General features: G+C 35.8%; 1 protein-coding gene across 3 annotated transcripts in view; it reads left to right on the plus strand.

Annotated features, from left to right (window-relative positions):
• Nucleotides 1-25918, plus strand: part of LOC138711705 (retinol-binding protein pinta-like) — an 82258-nt gene that overhangs the window by 19484 nt on the left and 36856 nt on the right. Inside the window, exons 1-2 of one of the 3 annotated variants that reach the window (XM_069842853.1) lie at nt 3325-3460; nt 8473-8633. The exons of 1 other annotated variant lie outside the window; for it this stretch is intronic. In XM_069842853.1, coding sequence (XP_069698954.1) covers nt 8495-8633 — 139 coding nt within the window. In that variant the 5' untranslated portion in view covers nt 3325-3460; nt 8473-8494. Of the gene's footprint in view, nt 1-3324; nt 3461-8472; nt 8634-25918 lie in introns of those variants that run through there. One more of the 3 variants, XM_069842852.1, reaches the window with a different exon arrangement.

The following is a 25918-nucleotide window of genomic DNA, read 5'->3' on the forward strand; positions in this document are numbered from 1 at the left end:
TATTATTTTATAATGCAATTTATTACATATAAAACATAAAAATTATTATTACAACTAGTTTATCACTGAGAAATAAGGAAAAGTTGTTAACTTGGATGTATTTGAAGCAAAGCGTTACTGGGTTATCCAACAAGGTAGACGATGTTTGGATCCTGTGTCTCAAATCTTATATTATTATCATTTCTTAGCGTGTGCTCGATTATGAGGAGTTTGAAAGTGGAATTAAATGCCGGTGCACAGAGAAACAGAAAAGGAAAATTCGCTCAGTTTCCATTCTATATAAACTCTATTCGCTGGGAACACCTGTTCTGAGCTCCTGGAAAAAAGAACTAAGGAAGAGACTAGTGAAGTGCTTGTCTGGAGTATGGCAATTTATGGGGCAGAAACATGGACGTTACGACGAAATGAAGAGAAACGATTAGAAGTAGGCCTATTTGAAATGTGAAAATGGAGAAGAATGGAACGTGTGAATTGGACACAGAATAAAAAATGAAGCTGTGTTGGAAGTAACGGGTGAAGAAAGAATGATGTTGAAACTGATCAGGAAGAGAAAAAGGAATTGCTTGGATTACTGGCTGAGAATAAACGGCCTACTGAATTATGCACTGGAAGAAATGGTGAACGGAAGAAGAGTTCGGGGCAGAAGAAGATATCAGATGATAGACGACTTTAGGTGCAGTATATGGATCATACAGGGTGTTTAAAAAATAAGGGGTATAATTTCAGGTATGTATTTCCCACATGTAGACAATCGAAATAGTTCATTACAAAATGTGTCCGGAAATGCTTCATTTTCGAGTTATGGCCTTCACAACATTGAAATTCACCGGAACCATACCTCATGTTTTAGAAGACACACCACTGATCAACCGTCAACACATTCATTTCTTGCATGATGGTGCTCCTGCACACTTCAGTCGCACGGCTCGCCGGTACTTGGATCGAAGGTTTCCTGATCGATGGATAGGTAGAGGTGGCCCAATTGCTTGGCCTCCACGCTCACCTGCTCTGAACCCTCTCGATTTCTACTTGTGGGGCCATTTAAAATCATTGGTTTATTCGTCTCCGGTGCCTGATTTGGAATCCCTTCGGAATCGAATTGTGGCATGTTCTGAGGACATACGCAATACTCCTGGAATTTGGGATCGTGTTCGCAGGTCAATGAAACATCGATGTGAGGTCTGTATTCAAGCAGGAAGTGGACAGTTTGAACATCTTCTGTAATGACAACGACCTGCGGAAAGAAAAACGTTCCGGTGAATTTCAATGTTGTGAAGGCCATAACTCGGAAATGAAGCATTTCGGGACATATGTTGTAATGAACTATTTTTATTGTCTACATGTGGGAAATACATACCTGAAATTATGCCCCGTATTTTTAACACCCTGTATACAGATACTGAGACGGAGGCTGGAGAATGCTGGGTTTGCAGTGAAATAACACAATGAATTGGATGTTATGTAGCGTCTTAATGACATCAAGATGATAACGCCAACGAAATGAGTCCGAGGTCCAGCACCGAAAGTTACCTAGCATTTTCTCTTCATGGGTTATAGAAAATCAAGCATATTATTTATGTTTAATTAGCAAACATAACCGTATCGCCAACACCTAATCATTGACCAGTTGAACAAAAATTTGTTAATATGGCTACATGACTCCGACTGCATTCTAAATTGGAAATTAAGAAAGAACCATAAGTAATGTTATTAAATTCAGGAGGTTATTCATTGCGGTAATTGCAACAAAAAAAGTTAAACACAAATTTTCTGGTTGTTGGTTTCTTTTCGAGTTAAAAATTGTTTTATACGTAACATTTCTTAGCGTGTTTTGTACAACCATCGATTTAATTCCCAACGAAAGAGCCAAAATTACGGGCGATTATATTAAGTACAGGGACATCATTTTATTTTTAATATTAACCTGGCTATACCTTTGAATCTACACCGTTTGCTACTCCCTTCCACGACCGGAGTGCGTTGATACTGGCGTAATATACAAACAAATCACTTTGCTAGGTACACGAGGGAAGAAAAGTAGTTCATCCATTTACGTAAACTAGGAAATATTGCTCTTTTCAGTTTGATCATTTTCATTAGTTTTTGTTTAATCAAAATGCAGTACAGTATTAACAATGAGTGTTTTTACTCACGACGTGAGCTGTCCATGCGAACGTATTCATTATGCAGTGTATATTATACTGTCTACAGGACATTAGCGTACAATACAGAGAATGAAGTTAAATTGAAAAATAATCATAATATGGATATTTAAACACATTTTTCAAAAAGGTGGCCATTCATTTCGATACAGGCTTCAGTTCTTTTGTGCATATTATCGCACTATAGACTATTGTACCTAATTCCAATTACCAGTTTCGTCCTTCGTACTAATAACTCATGTTGAAATAATTCTGTACCTATTCTATAAAACAGTACCTTACGTACTGTAAATTCAATCTTCACTTCTGCCCGATCCATAAGATAAAATTACTCAGACATGCTATCTACTGTCCGTCCAAGTGGTTATGTCGTAGGGTCGTAGAAAGGGAGGAAATCGTGTGAAAATTAATTACTTAACGAGGCCCTTTTATTTAAGTTATTTTAAACAGTTGTATAATATTACGTAGAGTCAAATTTCTAACAAAAATTAATATTTTCATAAAAGAGCTAAGACAGCCCAGCCACTAGCTGGCGAATAAAAGCTGATGGGGGAAACCGGGATACGACGTAGGCAAATGGACGACAGTACATGTGCGAAAATGATTTAGTATTGAAAGCTCTTTCGTCACTGGAAAACACGAACATATTTTTGGAACGTACTGTTTACTATGTCTGCATATGCGGTCTTAGATCTGTGTGGAGTAAGGTTGAACTTCATTAGTAGAAGGGTTGGGAGTTAAGTACATTCAAAGACTCAGGTACAATAAAAATTGAAGTAAAAATAAAATGATGTCCCTGTATTTATCCAGCCTTAGGAAATGCGTAACATCTCCCTTAGCGAATCACAAGACTCACACGTTTAAATGTAGCCGACCTGCAACGTGATTGGCTGCCGGAAATTAGAGCGACGGGACTATAAGTTAAAGGTTTGCTTTCCTGTCCATTTAGTCTTAAATCCATAATTTCAAATTCAAAGTTAAACGTGTTTAAAATATTTTGTGGAATTTAGTGAACAGTTTCCTTGCAGTGTCTACTAAGAAAACGTACTTCCAAAAGAAGAAGAATAACTGTTAATATTTAAAACAAAGCATTCCTGGTATAATACTAAGTAGAAGTGCTATTAATAATATTATCTTTTACCGTGACACGAAGTTCGCTTACGTTAAAACCTGCTGCGAAAATGGCTTGCGTGTGAATATATATGCTCAGTCAGTGTGGTGAAGTCACAGTGCAAATACGTTCACCAGGTGTGTTGCTAGGCTGTTGAGTTGCGTGACGCTAATTATAACAACACAAGGTACTCATTTAAGCCGTTGATTTTTGTTTAAGCAGTCCACATATCAGTCCAGATACGTTGTACTTATTTAATGGTTTTGCAGGCGTAGTACTACTTTTACTTTTCATAGAAAGAGCAGTATTTTTTAGAAAAAGAAGGAATAATCATTGATAACATATGCGAGATTGGTCTAAAATGACATAACATAAACAAAACTTGGTGCAAATATTTGTAAGTTTCCCTTAAGGACGTGACTGAACATTTTCTATAAGCAATAAATTAATATTTATATTCATAGTATAACATTTGTTTAAAAAATATACACTGCCGAGCAAAAAAAAACGCAACACTTGAATAACTTTGAAATATCAATCTGTAATACAAATTATAACATTTCTGTGTGCTTCTATGGACCTGTTTGTGTTAGGCAAGTGTTAATTCATGTTTTGGGAAGAAAAGTATACCCATCTTGTCGTTTGTGAAACCCTCTTTGCCACTTTCTGTCCGGTACTGTATATTTATTGCTGTGCCATTAAAATTTACAACCCTAAACCCAAGCAGCTAAAACAAAGTTACAACACTATAGTTTTTTTTTTTTTTTTTTTTTTTTTTGCTTATAATGGAATTCTGTGGTATTGAACTCAGTTTTAAACAACATGTAAGAAAGTTAAGATGACGTTAAGCCCCATGAACGCCGCTAGAGCAGTCGCGTTGGTAGAGGATGACCGCAGCTTACGTTATGTGGCTCAGGTGTTGCATACAACTCTGTCGACGTTTTCACGTACAGTGCAAAGGTACAGGGAACTTGGTTCATATTCTCGAAGACCGAGATACGGTAGGAAAAGGTCAACTTCTTGCTATAGATGACCAGTTCTTGCGCCTTCAAGTGCTGCGTAACCGCCACACCACTGCGGTCGAAACCAGAAATCGACTAGACTAAGTGCGAGATGTGAATGTCAGTGAGTGGACTGTGAGGAGGAGGTTACATGATGCTGGCCTGATCTCCAGAAGATCTGCCCTTGGCTCAGAACTTACAAGACAACATCGTCAAGCTCGCTTACAATTTTCAAGGGAACATCAGGAATGGGCTGACAAACAGTGGGGAACAGTTTTGTCCTCAGATGAGTCCCGATTCTGCCTCAGATTCCAAGATGGAAGAGAAAGAGTGTGGAGGACTGGAGAAAGATATTCTTCACGCAACTTTTCATCAAGGACAGCATTTCAGGGCGGTTCAGTGATGGTGTGGACAGACGTCAGTTTGACTGCATGAACGAATCTTGTTTTGTGGAGGACGGGTTTCTTACTGCCCATCGCTATATTCAAGAAATTCTTGGGCAACCTGTTGTTCCTTTTGCATCATTTATTGTTGACAATTTCGTGCTCATGCAGGACAGTACACGTCCTTGCGTGGCGCGATACGTCCTCCAGTACCTCAATGAAGTAGGGATTCAACATATGCAATGGCCGTCACCCAGTCTGGATCTTAACCCAATTGATCATCTGTGGGAAATTTTAAGAAGAAATGTCCGTCAACATGCTCCACATACTCTTCAAGAGCTACGGAGCCATGTATGCGACACCTGAGCCACATAACCTAAGCTGCTGTCATCTTTTTCCAACATGACTGCTCTAGCGGCGTTCTAGGGGGTTAACGGTATCTTAACTCTCTTAAATGTTGTTTAAAACTGAGTTCAATATCACAGAATTCCATTATAAGCAAAAAAAGAAAACTATAGTGTTGTAACTTTGTTTTAGCTGCTTGGGTTTAGGGTTGTAAATTTTAATGGCACAGCAATAAATATACAGTAGGGGACAGAAAGTGGCAAAGAGGGTGTCACAAACGACCCAATGGGTATACTTTTCTTCCCAAAACATGAATTAATACTTGCCTAACACAAACAGGTCCATAGAAGCACATAGAAATGTTATAATTTGTATTACAGATTGATATTTCAAATTTATTCAAGTGTTGCGTTTTTTTTTGCTCGGCAGTATTATCTAACTAGCCGTACCCGTGCGCTCCGCTGCACCCTTTAGAAATAAATATAAAGTAATTACATAATTAAAATAGGAAATTTGATCCAGGGAACATTCGTGTTTGATAGAAGGATAAATCGTGTAATATGTTAACTTAATTTAAATTATATTCAAATAATTAAAATGCGATAATTTTGGTCCAGAGATACTCATTTGGTGCAATGACAATTCCTTTAACATGTTTCTTAATTTTTCTTACATGAAACTATAGTTTAATGAAGATTGATATCATTTAGATTTAATATGTATATTTTATTTTACTTGCTATATGTTTCCATCAAATTATGGTAATAACTTAATTTTAACCCTTGTTTTGTACGTATTCAGTAAATGGCGTTTGGCCCACTATGGTTCTGAACCCTGCAAATAAATGTACTCCGATAAGTAAGTTTTTAATTTGTCTCAGGGGGGACAACTTTTACAACAGCGCAACATAATCTCCTTGGCTCATTACCGAATTTCTTTGCATTGCATTTAATGCATATGTATTTTAACACGTTTCAATTGAGCATAGTTAAAATTTGGATTATTAAATAATGGAATGTTAAGCAAACATAATATTACTGCGTACTAAATCCATACACTCTCGTTGTTCGTTAATTCTCTGAGATTTAAATGAATTTGTACATAAACATTATTTTAAGAAATAGAGGAAACGAATATAAAGAATAGCCTATCAAGTTTTCTGTGCATAAGAAGCTACTTTAATCTTATCTGTCCTCGATTCACTCAAAAGTTACTGTAATAACATTATAACATTATGTCCATCTAGAGAAACTACACTTTCCAATGGTGAAACAATTAATTACACAAATCGGTTAATTTAGCTTCCGATATTGCTTCATACAAACACAGAAACATTCTCTGTAGGATATCTTTCATAGCTTTCGATTGTTGTTGTCCAAGGCCCCTTATAGACGAAGTCACTTGTTTTTTATTTCATTACACAGCCTTAGATGGCAGTTATTTAAATTTTAAAACTCATTTATCTCATTAAATATCAGTCCTATAAAAATTTTTCAAAGAATAAAACTTATCGGAAATGATTTTAACGAAACGTTTGTTACGTAACATTTTTCAGAAAAATCAATAATTCAAATTTCGTTTATTTATTTAATTCAGGCCCCCTTATAATCCCCGTTTTAAATCATGTATTTTGAATTCCATATTTCCTAAAATCTAAGTTACAACGAACTTAATTTATATTCCAATTTTCATCGAAATCCGTTCAGCCATTATCGCGTGAAAAGGTAACAAACATCCAGACAGACATACAGACACACAAACAAAAATTTCAAAAAAGCGATTTTCGATTTCAGGGTGGTTAATTATATATGTTAGGACCAATTATTTTTGGAAAATCGATAATTACCAAAAAAAATTCGGCTACAGATTTATTATTAGTATAGATGCAATGTGTTATTTTTGGCCTATACTCTGGGTAAAATGAAATATCTTTTTTATGGTGTAAAATATTACAAAATTTACTAAGAAAAATTACAAAATCTCTTATAATGTGAAAAATAGTTAATAACAACATGATTTATATATAATATATGTTTGTTTTGAATTAAAATTGTATTTACAATGATAGTATTCACAAAAGAGTCACAACATCAGTACCAATGAGACCAAAAAAACAAACGAGATTTGAAATCCAAAATGTAATATACCATTGTCATTTCCATTTCTACTGAAAATGTACATTCATACCTTTCCAACTGTTTAACTGTATTTATCGCAAGTTTTTTTTTTTTTTTTAAATCCGCAGCCATGCCTCAACATAGATTAATTTCATAAATTTTAACCGGCCCATTTCCTTCTCACGCACAGCATCTATTGCCATTGCCATGTTTTCTTCCGACCACGATTGTCTATTTGTTTTTCGGATATAGCCTAATTAGATACCATTTTCTGAAATAAAACACGTCACTCATATCAGAATGAAGAGCCTGGTGTAAAATGACATACCACGAATTTCATGACATATTAAGTATGTCGTTTTACATACTATTGGAGAAAAATTCGTTCCGGCACCGGGAATCGAATCCAGGACCTCGCAGTCATCATAGTCATTGATTATTCAACGAGGACGGCGAGGCCTCATATATGAATATAAGTAGGCCTATATGTCGTTTTATCCTAAGTTGGCAACACCGATGGAAACTGTAGTTATACCACATTGTCGAAATAAATTGCATTAACATGTTACATAGGCCTAGCTTATATGTTGGAGCTGGATATTGATTTTGTGGAAGATCAAACAATTTTCACACTACAAATGTTGATATAGCTTGACTAAAAAATCGTAACTGAAACAGTAAATTCTCAATATTTGTTCACGAAAAAAAAAAAAACCCCGAGCAATAGAAAGCCGTTATTTTCCCCTAACACGAATACCACCACGACGGACGTAGTGACATTAAATTTAAAATCATTCAGCGTACAGTCTTGTCGGAAAGACAACTATGCCATCATATTGTAATAATAAAATTCATACATAAAAATCAAAATAATTTTGAATTGTATTCTCATAGTTATGAAACAAAAAAGATGAATTATTTAAGATTGTTTGAACCAAAATGCAACACTGTTACAGTATTTAATCATAGTAGTAATTTAGGCCCAAGAATATATAATAAATTTATATTTAGATATCCTAATCTTGTCAATTCTAATAGTTCTAGTATTCAATTGAAAACGTTATGTATGGATTTTATAAAAATTGAAAAATCGTAAATTTAAATTTATATACTATAATTGCAAATTGTACTGTATAATTATTAATTTCAATTCAGGAATCCGCCCCTGAGCACGAGTTCTACTCTTTCAGGGGCGAGCTAAAGTTTCTCTGTATATTCTATATTTTATGTTACAATTATTAGTAAAATAATAAATAAATAAATAAATAAACTTAGCCCAATCTTCTCCTAATATACTATTGCATTATTTTTTGTATTGTAAATCTTAGATTATCTCTAATATATTTTTTTCAGACTGATTGTAAGATACTCTATCATGGTTTTCCTAACAGTAAACAAGGACACACGAGAAGGAATTTTGGCAGAATATGGCCTCACCGATGAAAGAATGAAAGACTCTGTTAGGATTATGAAGGAATGGATGAAACTGCAACCGCACTTACCAGATGAATTTGGTAAGTTACATTTTAAAACGTTACATTAAAATACCACGAAACAGCAAAGCTCGTGTTCGGGGACAGTTCCGTTACATAATAGTACATACTTTGCAGACAAATTACTTAAGAAAAAAAGGTCACATAAAGATGATGATCATAATAAATTTAGTAATAAAAATACTAGTAATAACTGAGTGAAAAAAGAGATGATGTTGAGATTGGTGATGGATTAATATTAACTTATTATTAGTAGTATAATTACTACAGGTCATGTTGATATAGTAACCAAGATAAGATATAAAAATACACTTATGATAGAAATAAACTTGTTTTACAATACATGGTACATAATAATAATAATAATAATAATAATAATAATAATAATAATAATAATACAGGGAATTCTGTCATATAAATTTTTTAATTCTGGATCTGAAAATGTCATTGCTTAAAGTAGTCAATTCTGGATGAAATTTTATTATCGAATTATATAGCCGTGGACCATAATTTGCACTGTGTAGTAAAGCAGCAGATGTGAAACATTTAGGTTCAACTAATTTAAGAATTTCATCTCGTCTTGTGTTATGATCATGTGCTGAGCTACAAATTTCATTCTATTTTTATGATAGAATTTCATTAAAGAGTATTTATAAATTTGGTCAATTCTAAAAACATTCAATTCGGAATGGATGAAATTTGTTGGATAATCCAGTCGCCTTTTCAAACAAATTTCGATTATACGTTTTTGCAACATAATTAGAGGAAGAAGAGCAGTTTTTGTAATGCCTCCCCATCCAATTATACCATATTGGATAACAGATTCAACTATAGCCAAATAAACCAAACGTAATACATGAGTAGGCAAGTAATGGCGTAGGTTTACAAATTTGTAAATTGTTTTACGGATCCTGTTACATAAAAAGGTGATTTGTCTATCCCATTTCAAGTGCTGATCAACAATAATCCCCAGGTATTTCACATCTAAAGATTCTTTCTGGCAAGGGCATTTACAGGTTGTAGAGAGTTTACAAAATGAGTTGTGGATTATTAAATTTAAATGAGAAAGTGATTTCAATTTGTTCAATCCAGAGACTGTTAAAGAAAATGGCACCAAAGTAGTTTTAGTTATATTTAGAGATAGCAAATTTGCATCAAGCCAGTTTTTGATCAAATTTATACCTACATTGGCATGTTTATAAGGGTCCTCCCAAGTTAAACCACTGAAAATCACCACCGTATCATCAGCGTAAGAATAACATGAGCCATTATGTAGTCCAACATCTGCTAAATCGTCCATAAATTTCATCAGAGAAATGTGACAAATCTTCATTGAAGAAATCTGTCATCTGGATAGCCTAAAGTCTCTCCAAAGTCTCATCTTACTAATACTTCTATTATTTTTAACTGTAAACGGTAAACTAGCCTATTAAAAGAACACATTATTGATAAATGTAAAATAAAATATTATGCTGACGATATGAGAACGAAGGAACTTAACATTGTTTAACACTGTGTAAAATGGATTTAGAAGTGAAAAATGTTCGGAACAACTGCTGGATAATGTATGTGCAACACCGACTACGTTGGCCACTACGGTACAGTCCACATCTCCTGAAGTTTGGGGCGTGTCTACTTATACGGCAATACACTGTTGCCAACATATCGCCCTACAGTGTCGCTAACTTTTCAACAAAAAGTAGCTAAATCTCTCCAAAGTTTGTTAAAAAAATCCCCAGAAATGTTGCTAAAAATTAATAATAAATATCACTAAATAAATATAAGAAAAAGATACATATGCGGAGAAAAATATAATTTCCTCGACGTCACCCTCTTCTGCGGAGTCTGGTTGTGTTGTTGACGGCTGTGATGTTGAGGTGGAAGCAGCTGATTGTGAATACACTGCACTTGATCCAATCATTGACACTACACTTTCTGGCAAATTGTAAGTGTGGAAATTTTCACCCGAAGCGTTTAATCATAATTTTTTTTGTGAAATCTAACACTTTTTAAATCTTATATATTAAAATATATTAAAACCAGCAAAAACTATAGTCTGATTTGCTTCGTACGAACTGTGGACACAAAATTCCGACACTCAATTGTCTCGGGTCGGTTGGAAGTGGAAAATCTCCGCGTTGCGGGGAAGAACCAAGAATTAGTTGGAGCTCACGACCCGTCACGTGTCAATCAAAGTTGCCACCGTTTATGGGTGTTGGAGCAGTAGCATTGAGAGAGACCTAACCCGTGAGAATCATTGAATCAGCGTCTTTCACCCCTGATCACTGATCACAAATATATGAGATCAGGGCTTTCACGTATGAATCATTAGACTACTCAGTCTTGCACCCATGTCTCTTCTAAAACTAAGAAGTACAAGACTTCAGTTGAATGTTTTAACTTGAAAGAAAGAAAAAAGTGTAAGAATAAAAAAATCAGCAGAAAAGTCGCTAATCGTATTTTACAAAATTTGTCGCCGAGACTGATTCAAAATTCCCTAGATTTAGCGACTTATCGCTAAATATGGCAACACTGCGGCAATAGCCAGTAGCAACAGCGCTGGGTTGACGGTACGGACATACGTTTACGCCGCTTGTAAAAATAATACGTGCGCTCGGAGACTTTCTTCGTGACAGGGTCTCTACATGCGATCAGGTTGAATGACTATTTTTTTTTTTTTTTGAATGTATAGAAATAAGAATCTCATTTCTACGCCAAGCGGTTCGTATTTTATGCGTTCTTGATCGCGTCCAGCTGATACATGGTTTTACAGTCTTCCATTAGTGATATTTAACAGCTGCGTGTCGATGAGAAAGGTTTTCATAGCATCGAGACTATTAATAATTATAGTATCTAGGCTAATTATAACGTCAATATATTTGGAAATATTGATAAGGAACAACATAATTCTAATGCAAACATATTTCAAAATACTGTTAAAGAACAACATAATCCTAACGAGATAATAAGCCTATTTAAAAATATTAATAACCTTATCACTAGACCTCGGACTTTTAGGTCCTAAAAATCTTAAATTAGGTACCTAAAATAGGTACAATCACAAATCAAAATAGGTTCTAAAATTACAAAAATAGGTGAACAAAAAATGACATTATTTCATTTCTCATTACAAATTAGCCGAAACATTTGACATTATTTCATTGTACATGTCCATAATTAGAGCCAGAGTAAACAACTAACACCTTTTCTAAGTTTTCCATTGAGAAACTGCATCGCTTCTCAGATAACACCATCTTATATGCCGAAAATGAGAGTTCCACATCAACTGATGACACCGGAGCATATTTAAATGTTGGTATTAGATGCAAGGGACCAGCACATTCATATTCAGCTGTCTTGTCAGCCAAGATGTCAGCAACTGTGCGGAGAACTGTCAGTTCTGGGTTTTTTTGAAGCACTGATTTGAGTTTTTCAGAAACTTTTTCACCAACATAACCTGGAACCAAGTTGATTTTTTCTGTCACCTCTTCTATCAATCCCAGTTGCGAGTAGACCGGTTTGCCTTAAGACTAGATCTAGAGCATTAATAATGAGGACCAGAAATACATAATGTGATTTGATGAATGCAATATCCCGGGCAATTGTTGGGTCCTGCAGAAGTTTTCAGCTGAAGTAATGCTCACTGCATCCTCCCCCAGTTTCAAAACAAAGTTCTTAATGTCCTCCAAATGCTTGCTGTAATATTCCACGGCCTGTAACCATGTTCCCCATCGGGTAAAAATAGGTTCTGGTGGAAGTGGCACATTGGGAAGTTGCTCTTGAAATAATTGAATCTACGTAGGTGCTTTAATAAAAACCTTTTTAATTGTGGAAACCAGCTTATTCACTTGTGGATATTCAAGCCGTATCGTTTCAGCTACGCGATTCATGGCATGGGCAAGACAAGTCAGCAATCATGTACGGGGCTGCATCAGTGTATATTACTAGCTGCGATTGTTGTCAAGGCACGACTGGCATACAGAATTACACAGCGTTTCCATATTACCAACAGTAGAAATTGGAAAATGTAAGATTAGGTAAAAATAGTTTCTAACGTGAAATTAGGTATTTTTAGGTTGTATAGGACACCATATGCGAACATATATTTCCATAATTCGTATATATACAACTTTTATTTTGTATATATCATGAGGAACAAAATAGGTTTTTACCTAAAATCCGAGGTCTACTTATCACAGTACGTTTGTCTAATTTATACTAATATATGTATCTGCTCATCAAACCCTACCTAACCTTGTCACTAACAGTGGTGCTATCCCTCAGCAATGTTCAGAACGAAGAAGGTAGAGAGAGAAAAAATAAAAAAAATTCTCCCTCTAACAACACCACAGGCCAATGTCATGCCCTTATGTTGGTGGCATTCTGCATTTAGTTCTATTTTGTTGTAACCGTAACGGCATGGTCGAAAGCTACCGTAGATAATTCTCCAGTTCAGCAAATATTTTGATATAGCCTACATGTGAAAATACAGAAATGTAATTAAACAAATGTGAAGAAAGTAATAAATGGTAGAAAAAAATTCACAACGGAGGTAGGTCACGAAAGAGAGAAAATTTCTAGGTGAAGACAATTGTAAATACATTTACAAATTCATTACAACAATAGCGTAATAACAGTAGTAGTAACAGTTCCAGTAACAGTAGCAGTAGCAGTAGTAGTCGTGAGTAATGGTAGCTGTAGGAACATAAAAGAAATTTAACATTATTGTATGTGTGTCTTATCATTTCACCCTCATCACCTTTCACCGTTCTCGGTATCACTGTCAGTCGGTCAAGTTCACAACTGGTATTCTTTCATATCTTATCTTCAGTAATAATTTTACATTGTAGTCAACATATTTTCCATGTATCGTGGGTCCCTATCACCACGATATAACGCATCCTTAGGCTGTGGATAGGGCAGACGGCCTTCAGATATGGACGGTAGCTGCGATGTATTGAATAAGCGGTCGCGGACAGACGATAAGAAATGATCTTCCAGCTTGGGGGTAGGACGAAGGGCTAGCAACCCACCATCGTGATAAAGAGCTTGTTACGAAACCCCAACATAAGCCCTAGATTGGGACTGATTCTTTGGCGCGACCACAGCAAATACAGACGTTTGAGATGGACAGGGCATGTAGCACGTATGTGTGAATCCAGAAATGCATATGGAATGTTAGTTGGAAGACCTGCGGTGGTAAAGACCTTGGAGGATGCCGAAACGTATGTGGGAGGATAATATTAAAATGAGTTGAGGGAGGTGGAGTAAGATGCTAGGGACTGGATTAATCTTGCTTATAATAGGGATCAATGGTAGACTAATTTAGGGCGGCAATGAACCTCCGGGTTCTTTAAAAGCCAAGTATGAAATAAGGGCTTTGAAAAAGTTGAAAATCATATTAGAACATTTTGTAATGTGAGCTTTTTGCTTGTTTCGTATTGACTATACAGTATCATATCGGAAATGCGGTAAACAAAGGGTAATAAGGTGTGATTCTCTAAGCCGTATAGTCGACTTGGATGGCGCAATCTGTGCCCGAGGTTGCGGATTCGATTCCGGCCTAGATCGATGGCATTTAAATGTGCTTAAATGCGATAGGCTCATGTCAGTAGATTTACTGGTACGTAAAATAAATGCTGCGGGACAAAATTTCTGCACACCAGTGACGCTTATATAACCTCGACAGTTGCGAGCGTCGTTAAATAAAAACATAATTTAATTCAGTTTAACACTTATATCACAAGGATGCGTTATAATGGATGAAAATCATATTGAGCATCTTCCATGACGTTGATGAATGCGTACACAGCATATCTCGGAAGAAATGTTAAAAAAATGTTATGTTTTATTTAACGACGCTCGCAACTGCAGAGGTTATATCAGCGTCGCCGGATGTGCCGGAATTTTGTCTCACAGGAGTTCTTTTACATGCCAGTAAATCTACTGACATGAGCCTGTCGCATTTAAGCACAATTAAATGCCATCGACCTGGCCCGGGATCGAAACCGCAACCTTGGGCATAGAAGGCCAGCGCTATACCAACTTGCCAACCAGGTCGACATCTCGGAAGATATTAAGTTTAGGACTCATGTATATTATATAGCCTATGTATATTGTATTATATATTATGAATACCATTACCCTTCAAAATGATGAATATTTTTAACAGGCTGTATTAGTTTCTTTATAACATACTTACATGCTACAAAATCACGAGATAGACAAAATGTTAACGAAAATACAGGGTGATCCGTTTTGGTATGGATAAAATAAAATCACCGTAAAACATTTAATACTGAACTTCATTTGTTGGAACTTTGTGCATACAACACTGAAAGATGGGAGATTCCTCAGAGCTCAACATGACCCCCATTGCGCACCCTGCACAACTCATAACGGTGATGCAATTCAGTCCATGTCCGTTGTAACATAAGAGGGATGATTTGTTGAAAAGCTTGAGTAATTTTTACTCTGATAACTTCAATGTTCCTGGGTTTCTGTGAATAGACAATGTCTTTAACAAATCCCTGCACGAAGAAGTCAAGAGGGGTTAGATCTGGGGAGTTTGGGTACCAAGCCAAGAGATAGCTGCTTCTCGTACTGGGTTTCGCCTGCGACCTCCAGCATGTTTTTTTTTTACAGAACATTATGGAATCGTATTTAGGTACATTACGCACACCATACTCACGTCGAAATTCCCTTTGAACTCTTTTAACACTCTCAAATTTAGCATACCAAAGAACACATTGTGCCCGCTGTTGATTTGTAGTGGTCATTTTAATCATCTACGATTTTCATTTGTCCTTTCAGATTATGCATTGTCGATTGTCATATATGGAAACTCCCATCTTTTAATCATAATATAACCAGCAAGAAATGTTTCCTATCACAATAGCTTTATAATAATAAATTAATATTATCTATACCCAAACGGATCAGACTGTATTTCAAATGGACGAAAAATGGTTTGACCAAAAATGTAATTGACGAAGTGGAATTCGACGAATTGTTCGTGGACGACATTCTTTTTTATTTTATTTTATTTTATTTTATCGGATTATTTTACGACGCTTTATCAATATCTAGGTTATTTAGCGTCTGAATGAAATGAAGGTGATAATGCCGGTGAAATGAATCCGGGGTCCAGCACCGAAAGTTACCCAGCATTTGCTCGTATTGGGTTGAGGGAAAACCCCGGAAAAAACCTCAACCAGGTAACTTGCCCCGACCGGGATTCGAACCCGGGCCAGCTGGTTTCGCGGCCAGACATGCTGACCGTTACTCCACAGGCGTGGACTCGACATTCTTACTAGGGTGAAAATATTGCAAAGAGATCGGAAAGAGTTTGTGGAAATGCAACACATTTCTTACATATACAGGGACATCATTTCATTTTTGGTTCAGTTTTTATTGTGCCTGAGTTTTTGAATGTACTTCATTCCCACCCCCTATACCAGTAAACTTCCAACTGTTCTCCTCACAGTACCAAGCGTATACAGTCAAAGTCGCCTTAAGGTCGTAGTAAACACAAACAGTATTGAATTAGTGAGTATAGTTCGTTCCAGAAATATGTTCGCGTTTTCCAGTGACGAAAGGGCTTTCAATATTGAATCATATTTTCGCACAGGTACTGTCGTCCGTTTGCCTACGTCGCATCCCGATTTCCCTCACCCGCAACTGTTGAAAATAACTCAAAAGTAATTAACTGTCACGTGATTTCCCCCCTTTCTACGATGTGCGATAATATGCACATTAGAACTGAAGCCTGTATCGAAATGAACGGCCACCATTTTCAAAAATGTGTTTAAATATCCATATTATGATTATTTTTTAATTTAACTTCATTCTCTATACTGTACGCTAATGTGCTGTAGACAGTATAATATACACTGCATAATGAATACGTTCGCATGGATAACTCAGGTCGTGAGTAAAAATACTTAACTTATTCTTAATACTGTACTGTATTTTGATTAAACAAAAACCTAATGAAAATGATCAAACTCAAAAGCGCGATATCTACTAGTTTACGTAAATAGATGAAATACTTTTCTTCTCTCCTATACCTAGTAAAATTATTTGTTTATATTTTACGCCAATATCATCTAACTTCAATCGTGGAAGGGGGTAGCAAACGGTGTTTCCGGCTCTGAATTATTAATGCGAAGGTATAGCCAGGTTAATATTAAAAATGTTAGTAAAAATAAAATGATGTCCCTGTACTTGCTTCAAGAACTAACACTGACTTATAGAAGAAATTCCTAGAAGTGAATATTATACGTATGTTGAATACAAAACAGAAATATTTTCATTTGATTGAAGATATAAAATATTGCAAATTGAAAAAGTAGCATCCTTAGCAGTAATATGAGTTTATTTATTTCAAAATGAGATATTTTGTTCAGTCAACCATGCATAATAAGGCAGAAGACTCTCGTCATTTGTTACGCTTCGCTGAATTTCTCATAAAAATAAGACAATATGGTATTTGTAATGCTTTGCGAAATATTAAACAACAAAATATATACAGGGTGCGTCAGAAAGAACGGATGGATTTCACATGGCAAGAAAATTGTAAAGATTCATCAAATCAAAAATTTATTGTTATCAACATATTCACCAATACATGCAGTTTATTTATGGAAAACAACATTATCCATATGATGTCCTTGGCTTTCAATACAGGCATCGAGGCTTTTTCTGATGTTCGCCATCACTTTCACAGTCATAGCTAGTGCAATTGCCACGATTTCTTCACGAATCGCTGTCTTCAGTTCGTCCAGTGTATGTGATCGATGTTTACAAACTTACGCCTTCAAATGGTCCCAAAGAAAGAAGTCGCAGGGTGCGAGATCTTACCGTAGCCTCGAACAATCTCAGTGCAATAAAATTTCGTCCAGGTGATTTCTTCTTTAATGTTGAACCTGTGATACGAAATGAAGCCACCCACCGCAAAATTGTATTCCGAGTTGGAATCCTAGCGTGACATCCGATGTCGAAATGAGTCCTGAGTGGCCATCACAGACTCTTCATTTTTCAAAAATGTCTCTACGATGAAAGCACGTTGTACACCAGACCAACACCATGTTCTCAACTGAAACTGCATTCTATGGCTGACCCAACAGTCGTGATACCCCTCACTATATCTCTCTCCTCGTTGCGTATCGATAGTTTGAAATCCATCCGTTCTTTCTGACGCACCCTTTATTTTAAAGTCATATGATTTTTATCATTCCCATATACGATAAAATTTAATTTTTAAAAGCAGTAACCACAATGCAAGTTGAGCTATATAGTAGCAAGATAACAGGCATGTTTTAAACAAAACGCATTTTATTGTTTTCAAAACTGACTTTAAAGTCGGTAACAGTAATAATGTCTCGAGTCTTAACTCATATACATCAAGTTGCTGTCCGGCAACCATATGAGTCACATTGTTAAGTGAAACGTGTTACTGCATATTTCTATTCCTGGGCATTAATTGTAGGTTTTGTGTGGCTTTTAAGTTTCGTGGGTTTAGGTATAACTCAGTGGAATTTCCAGGCTATTGTGTTTTACACGTCAATACCGTTTGCTCATTTCTCATACATGCGGCAATGAGTTAGTGGTAGGCCTAAGCATGATAATAGACACGTCACTACCACCAGGGGGAACTGTCGTCATTGACGTCGCCCATTGTCCTTCAATGGAATGGATTATCATGACACTTAATGCAGATGACCTCGGTTCGAGTTCCAAGAACCCTTGCAAAGATGCGATTAACATCCTCCCATTTAATTGATAATACTTCTTCTCTCACTACAATCAATCAATCAATCAATCCAATCAATAAATCAATCAATCCATCGATCGATCAATCAATCAATTATCCATCGATCCATTCATCCATCGACTCATTGATTCATTCATGCACGGATTCATTTATTTATTCATTGACTGATTCAGTGATTGATTCATTAGTTGAAACATCCATTCAATCATTAGTTGATTGATTCATTCATTGATTCATTGATTGATTCATTGCTTGATTGATTAATTCATTCATTGATTGCTTGATTCATTCACTCATTCACTCACTCACTCATTCATTCACTCACTCACTCTTTCATTCATTCATTCATTCACTCACTCACTCTTTCATTCATTCTTTCATTCATTCATTCATTCACTCTTTCATTCATTCATTCATTCATTCACTCGTTCATTCATTCATTCACTCACTCACTCTTTCATTCATTCACTCACTCACTCTTTCATTCATTCATTCACTCACTCTTTCATTCATTCATTCATGCACTCACTCTTTCATTCATTCATTCACTCATTCATTCATTCATTCATTCACTCACTCACTCTTTCATTCATTCATTCATTCACTTATTCATTCATTCACTCATTCATTCACTCATTCATTCTTCCATTCATTCATTCATTCACTCATTCTTTCATTCATTCATTCATTCACTCATTCATTCACTCATTCATTCTTCCATTCATTCATTCACTCATTCTTCCATTCATTCATTCACTCATTCATTCACTCATTCTTTCATTAATTCATTCATTCACTCATTCACTCATTCACTCACTCATTCACTCACTCTTCCATTCATTCATTCACTCATTCATTCATTCACTCATTCATTCATTCACTCATTCATTCACTCACTCACTCATTCATTCACTCACTCATTCATTCATTCACTCTTTCATTCATTCCTTCATTCACTCACTCTTTCATTCATTCATTCATTCACTCTTTCATTCATTCATTCATTCACTCACTCACTCATTCATTCATTCATTCACTCACTCACTCATTCATTCATTCATTCATTCATTCACTCATTCATTCATTCACTCATTCATTCACTCATTCATTCTTTCATTCACTCATTCATTCTTTAATTCACTCATTCATTCATTCACTCACTCATTCATTCATTCTTTCACTCATTCATTCATTCTTTCATTCACTCACTCATTCATTCATTCATTCTTTCATTCACTCACTCATTCATTCTTTCATTCACTCATTCATTCATTCTTTCATTTACTCACTCACTCATTCATTCATTCATTCTTTCTTTCACTCATTCATTCATTCACTCATTCATTCATTCATTCACTCATTCATTCATTCTTTCATTCACTCATTCATTCGTTCTTTCATTCACTCATTCATTCATTCTTTCATTTACTCACTCACTCATTCATTCATTCATTCTTTCACTCATTCATTCATTCATTCACTCATTCATTCTTTCATTCTTTCATTCATTCTTTCATTCATTCTGGTATTACAGTTGGTATCGTCAAGAGCAAAACATATGTTCTTAAATAGTAATATGCGTTACAAGAGCGGTATGTTGAAATTTTCATGTTCGAGGAAAAGTTTGAAACAGCGAAACGTAGTTGAGGAATTTCTAATTAGTTGCAATGAAATCTCCATCTTGGTTTATGTTCAATGACGGCAAATTTGTAAAACAAAAATATCTATCTTCAACATTGTTGCTTTAAAATGTTTTCTGTGTTTACTATACTCCAGCAGGCCGTGATATACGTGTCTTTTTTTTCCCCCAGTCCATAAATGCGAACTTAAAAAGAAACGGTAAGGTTATGTAATGATTTATTTTTCATTTTAATATTTTAACAATATTATTTATGTAACATATTGCAGTAATAACATCGGCATCTGGAATCTTGTTGATTTTTTCACGGCTTCCTTAATGTTACTTGCATCACTTAACAATCTGTTAAGCCAAACTATTGTTGAAGACATGAAAAAATATATTTAACAAATTGTTTAGAGTTTAACATTCTTTAAATGTTCTAACAATACTTGGAGAAACAGGCCATTAGATTTCGGGATAAAATCACCGCAGACGTAACAAAGAAAGTCCGGTTTTTAATGTGCCTTAACGAACGACACAATAGAATAACTGTTTCTTAATGAGTTGATTATAAATAATGACTTCACATTAATACATTTAATGTGCCTTAACACAATTAAATGCACAGCTTCACAAAAATTAATGTAGACTTATACAGTGACATCATTTTATTTTTACTTCAACTTTTATTGTACCTGAGTTTTTTAATGTACTTCACTCCCACCCCTTCTACTAACCAAGTTCCAACTGTTCACACAGAACTAAGGCCGCAGTACTGAGATAGTGATTATAGTACGTTTCAGAAATATGTTCGCGTTTTCCAGTGACGAAAATTTCCAATATTGAATCATATTTTCGCACAGGTACTCTCGTCCATTTGCCTACGTCGCATCCCGATTTCCCTCACCTGCTTATGCTCGCTCCACTGTAAAGACTAGTGGCTGGGCTTTCTTAGCTCTTTTCTGAAAACATTAATTTCTGTTAGAAATTAATTGGACGTCTACGTAATATTATGCAACTGTTTAAAATAACTTAAATAAAAGAGCCTCGTTAAGTAATTAACTATCACGTGATCACCCCCCTTTCTGCGATCCTGCGACATAACCATTTGGACGGACAGTAGATAGCATGTCTGAGTAATTTTATCTGTGCGGGTCGGGCAGAAGTGAAGATTGAATTTACAGTACGTAAGGTACTCTTTTATAGAGTAGGTACAGAATTATTTCAACATGAGTTACTAAATATGAAGGACGAAACTGATAATTGGAATTAGATGCAATAGTCTATAGTGCGATAATAGGCACAAAAGAACTGAAGCCTGTATCGAGATGAACGGCCACCATTTTCAAAAATGTGTTTAAATATCTATATTATGATTATTTTTCATTTTAACTTCGTTCTCTATATTGTACGCTAATGTGCTGTAGACAGTATAATATACACTGCATAATGAATACGTTCGCATGGACAGGTCAGTTCGTGAGTAAAAACACTCATTGTTAATACTGTACTGTATTTTGATTAAACAAAACCTAATGAAAATTATCACACTCAAAATCGCGATATTTCCTACTTCACGTAAATGGATGAACTACTTTTCTTCCCTCCTGTACCTAGTAAAGTGATCTGTTTGTATTTTACGCCAGTACCATCGAACTCCAGTCGTGGAAGAGGGTAGCAAACGGTGTTTCCGGGTCTCAATCATTAATCCAAAGGTACAGCCAGGTTAATATTAAAAATGTTAGTAAAAATAAAATGATGTCCCTGTACATAGTGTGACGTACGATCAGATAGACAGTTGCTAATGAAGATACCACTCTTCACAAAAGAACAGTACTGACCAACTGAAAAAAAATGAATTTATACCTTTAAGTGAAACATGTTGTTTATTTCTTCACAGTATGGTTAATTCCAAAGGAACAAATGATTTCATTCAGACGGTAAATAATGTGAGATGTTGATACAGCCTCGTAAAATAATCTAAAAAAACAGTCGTTAATCTGGATTCTTGTATTTAAAATGAGTGTGCGTGCGTGTTCATCAGGAAATTTAACTGTTATCACGAAACTGATATATCAGTAATGAGGGCAAGAAAATACATAAAATTGCTTTGTTTTATTTTAAGGAAAATTCCGTCGTCCAACTTTGTTATAAAAATTGAACCGTACTTCCCCTCGTGTAATAGCACGAACACGTACACAACAAAACGTAAACAACTCTCATATCTCTTTCTTACTGCAAAACATTCGTCATAAATTATGTGCAGGCATGTTTGAAAATTCCATATATTATAACATGAGACAACTGACTATCATTACTTAAACTTCATTAACATTGTAACATGATTTCGTTAACGAAATGTATTACTAAGTTACAGGTTGGTTATTCGAAAATTAGTCAAGTTGTATAAGAAGAGCGATATCTGTGCTGTGTTTATAAATTTGTCACCTTCCTGTGTTTCGTATTCTAGACCTACTCCTCTACTATTTTCTCTCACTTCAAGTTCCTCAACCTTATTTTCCGCCTTATATTATTTTCATCAATCTTTGTTTTCTTTCTCAAGTTCATTCTTAAATTTCCCCCCATTCTACATAGTTTTACTCATATCTTGTTTTTAAACTCAAATTCCAAAAATTATTAAGGGGAGACTCCACTGAAAATCATGAAAATTTTCCAAAATATATTTATTGGCTATTTCATTTATTTAGAATTTATATTTTCATACCCCAAATGGATTTAATTCAAATCTGATTATAAATATTTTCATTATTTTTTTAAATTAAAGCTGTAAGGGGACGTGGCATTTAAAGAGATGTCAAAATTATTTTTTCATCAAACAATTCTTTCTTACAAATTTCTGATTACAAATTTAGTAACTTTCTGCTCTAAAGTTGGCTCCCTGAAGTTATTAGATAAATGTAGTAGAGGATAATTTTAACAGTTATGTGTTACTTAAATATTCATTTTACTTTGAAATCCATTTTTCCGTAAGTTTATTTTTATTGATTCAACACCAACTTTTTATGCCAGATATTAATCAATCTGTATGAAATTTTACTGCAAGTATTTATGAGTTAGCTGCATGTGTCTATGCATTTATTTTGTAAGAAATGCTGATAGTTTATTTTATTAATTTTTCTTTCAATGAATTATAGGAAAAATAACATTTTCAGAATTTCAAAACAATTTTTGAAAGTGAATAAATGAGATATTTCATCAATTGAATGCATATAAATGTTTCTCTTTGTCTTGTGAATGTAATCGAAAAAAGGAAGCTTAAAAATTGAGATCTTCTACAAAAAACTTGAGTTTGAAAATATTTCTAACAAATATATATAAAAAAATTAAGTCAATCAAAAGCCGAAAACATTTAGGAAGTTCAAAATTGGGATTTTATTAGTCCTTTACTTAATAAACATGCTGTCAAAATTTAGTTGAAAAAAAAAATGATTAGGAAAAAAGTTGTCGTTTTTAGTGGAGTGTCCCCTTAATCTCACGTACAGTCGTCTAATTATTATCATCCCTCATTTATTATTATTATTATTATTATTATTATTATTATTATACTCTCTACTTCTTCTCCACTTCTTGTACTCTCTACCCTTATTGATGTTTTTATAGTTACCCTTTATCGTGATCGTGATTCTTGTTGCCTTTGTCATGGTCTTTATTGTTTTTGTCACACGAGGCGCATCCAGAGAGTAAGTTCCCGATTTTTTCCCCTTGAAAGTAAACGTAATTAGCCGTGTCAATTGGGCATGCGTAACACATCTATGACGTATCAATCATATGCCAGACGGACAGGTCCCGCCTGGTGCCAGCAGCGTGGCAGCAGTGGTCCGAAATGGAAGCTCTTATTCCTTCTCCCGCCGCCTGCGAGGTTCGGTCGGTGATAAAGTTCTTTAATGGACGAAGCATTGCGCCAATTGAAATTCATCGGCAGCTCTGTCAGATCCATGGGCCGAACAACATGAGTAAGCAGATGGTGCGTCGCTGGTGTAGGCAGTTTTCCGAAGGTCGTCAAAGTGTCCATGATGGCGACCGTCCCTCACCAATGATGATCGTGTTGAGCTGGTGCGACAGTGCATCATGTAAAACCGTCGCTTCACGATTACGGAGCTGATTATTATACAGATACCGCGATCCTTGTTGCATGAGATTGTCACTAAGCACCTGCTGTTCAAAAAAGTGTGTGCCAGGTGGGTGTCGAAAAACCTGACCCCCCCACACACAAAATACAACGTTTAGGAGCAGCACTGACATTTCTGCAACGGTATCACGATGACGGCGACGAGTTCCTCGACAGGATCGTCACGGGCGATGAGACTTGGATTTCGCACTTCACCCCGGAAACCAAGCAGCAGTCAATGCATTGGCGGCATAGTGGATCTCCGGTCAGGACGAAATTCAAACAGACGCTGTCGGTACGGAAAGTGATGTGCACGGTGTTCTGGGACAGGAAGGGCATTCTGCTCATTGACTTCCTTCCAAGAGGTGAAACAGTGAACGCTGACCGTTACTGTGAAACACTGCGAAAATTGCGACGTGCCATTCAAAACAAGAGGCGTGGAATGCTTACTGCAGGTGTTGTGCTCCTCCATGATAATGCTCGTCCACATACGGCTCGGCGCACAGCAGCTGTTTTGACGGAATTTGGCTGGGAGTTGTTTGATCATCCACCCTACAGTCCTGATCTTGCTCCCAGCGATTTTCACGTTTTCTTGCACCTCAAGAAATTCCTGTCCTCCGGTGAGCGTCTTGGGAACGACGAAGAGCTGAAGACGTCTGTCACACGCTGGTTCCATTCACAGGCGGCAGAGTTCTACGACAGAGGGATACAAAAGTTGATCCCAAGATACGACAAGTGTCTCAATTCTGATAGTGGCTATGTTGAAAAAATATCTGAAACATTGCTGTACTTGTTGCCAATAAATGTTTTCCTGAAAGTGTGTGTTCCTTTTTTTTAATAAGGAAACTTACTTTCAGGATGCGCTTCATAGTACTTATCCTGGTACATATCTTTGTAGTGGGTCTTGCAGTAGTCCTTATCATGGTACTATTTGTCTTTGTCAAGGTCCTTCTCGTGGTCCTTGTTGTCTTTTGTCACAGTCGTTACCTTAGTGATGGTAGTAATTTTTATCGCCGTCCTTGTTGTGGCTCTTATCGTGGTCGTTATTTTCTTTCAGTGGTCCCTATTATCTTTTTGTCGTGTCTCTACATACCTGTGATTGAGGTTCTGGCTCATATGTACATCTATTACAATGAACAACAAGAATTTTGCTCCGACTTAAAATAATGTGTCCCTTAGGCTACGGTTTGTTTGCGGCGATCATCGCCGGACGCACATCGCCAGCGATTGTCGGCAGGAGTTGCTAGCAGTTGAAAAGAATGCGCACGGTTTCTTTACAGCGAAGATCGCCAGCGCAGTTCGTTGGACGCGACGCAGATCGCTGGAGGTTGCTTCTGAAGCAAATTCAGGACGCACATCGCCGTATTCGTGTCCAATAATCGATATTTAGACAAGGTCATGTTGTAATATCGAATATCTAATCTGTACACGTTAACCACGTCTGTACGTTTTGGCTGCAAAACAAATCAAGACGTTTTGTAATTTTTCGCGGTCTGAAGACGAAATTATTATTATTGAATATGTGTCACAATATAATGCTCTTTTTAATATGAGCATGTGAATTAATAAACAAATTAAACAATAAACCCTTACATTATATTTTTATCACACCCGAGCTCCAGAGAATTTCGTTCAGTGTTGGGTAAGGGGGAAATTCTCTCTTCTGTAAGTTTTCTGTGACTAGGCCTACCTAAGTAGTTACGCGGTATTCTGAAATATAGCGGTTTTTTTTTTGTAGAGATGTAGTTGATCATATATACAAGGCATAATAAAAGCCCAAA

The sequence above is a fragment of the Periplaneta americana genome, chromosome 13, assembly GCF_040183065.1.
Source record: "Periplaneta americana isolate PAMFEO1 chromosome 13, P.americana_PAMFEO1_priV1, whole genome shotgun sequence".
NCBI lineage: Eukaryota > Metazoa > Arthropoda > Insecta > Blattodea > Blattidae > Periplaneta > Periplaneta americana.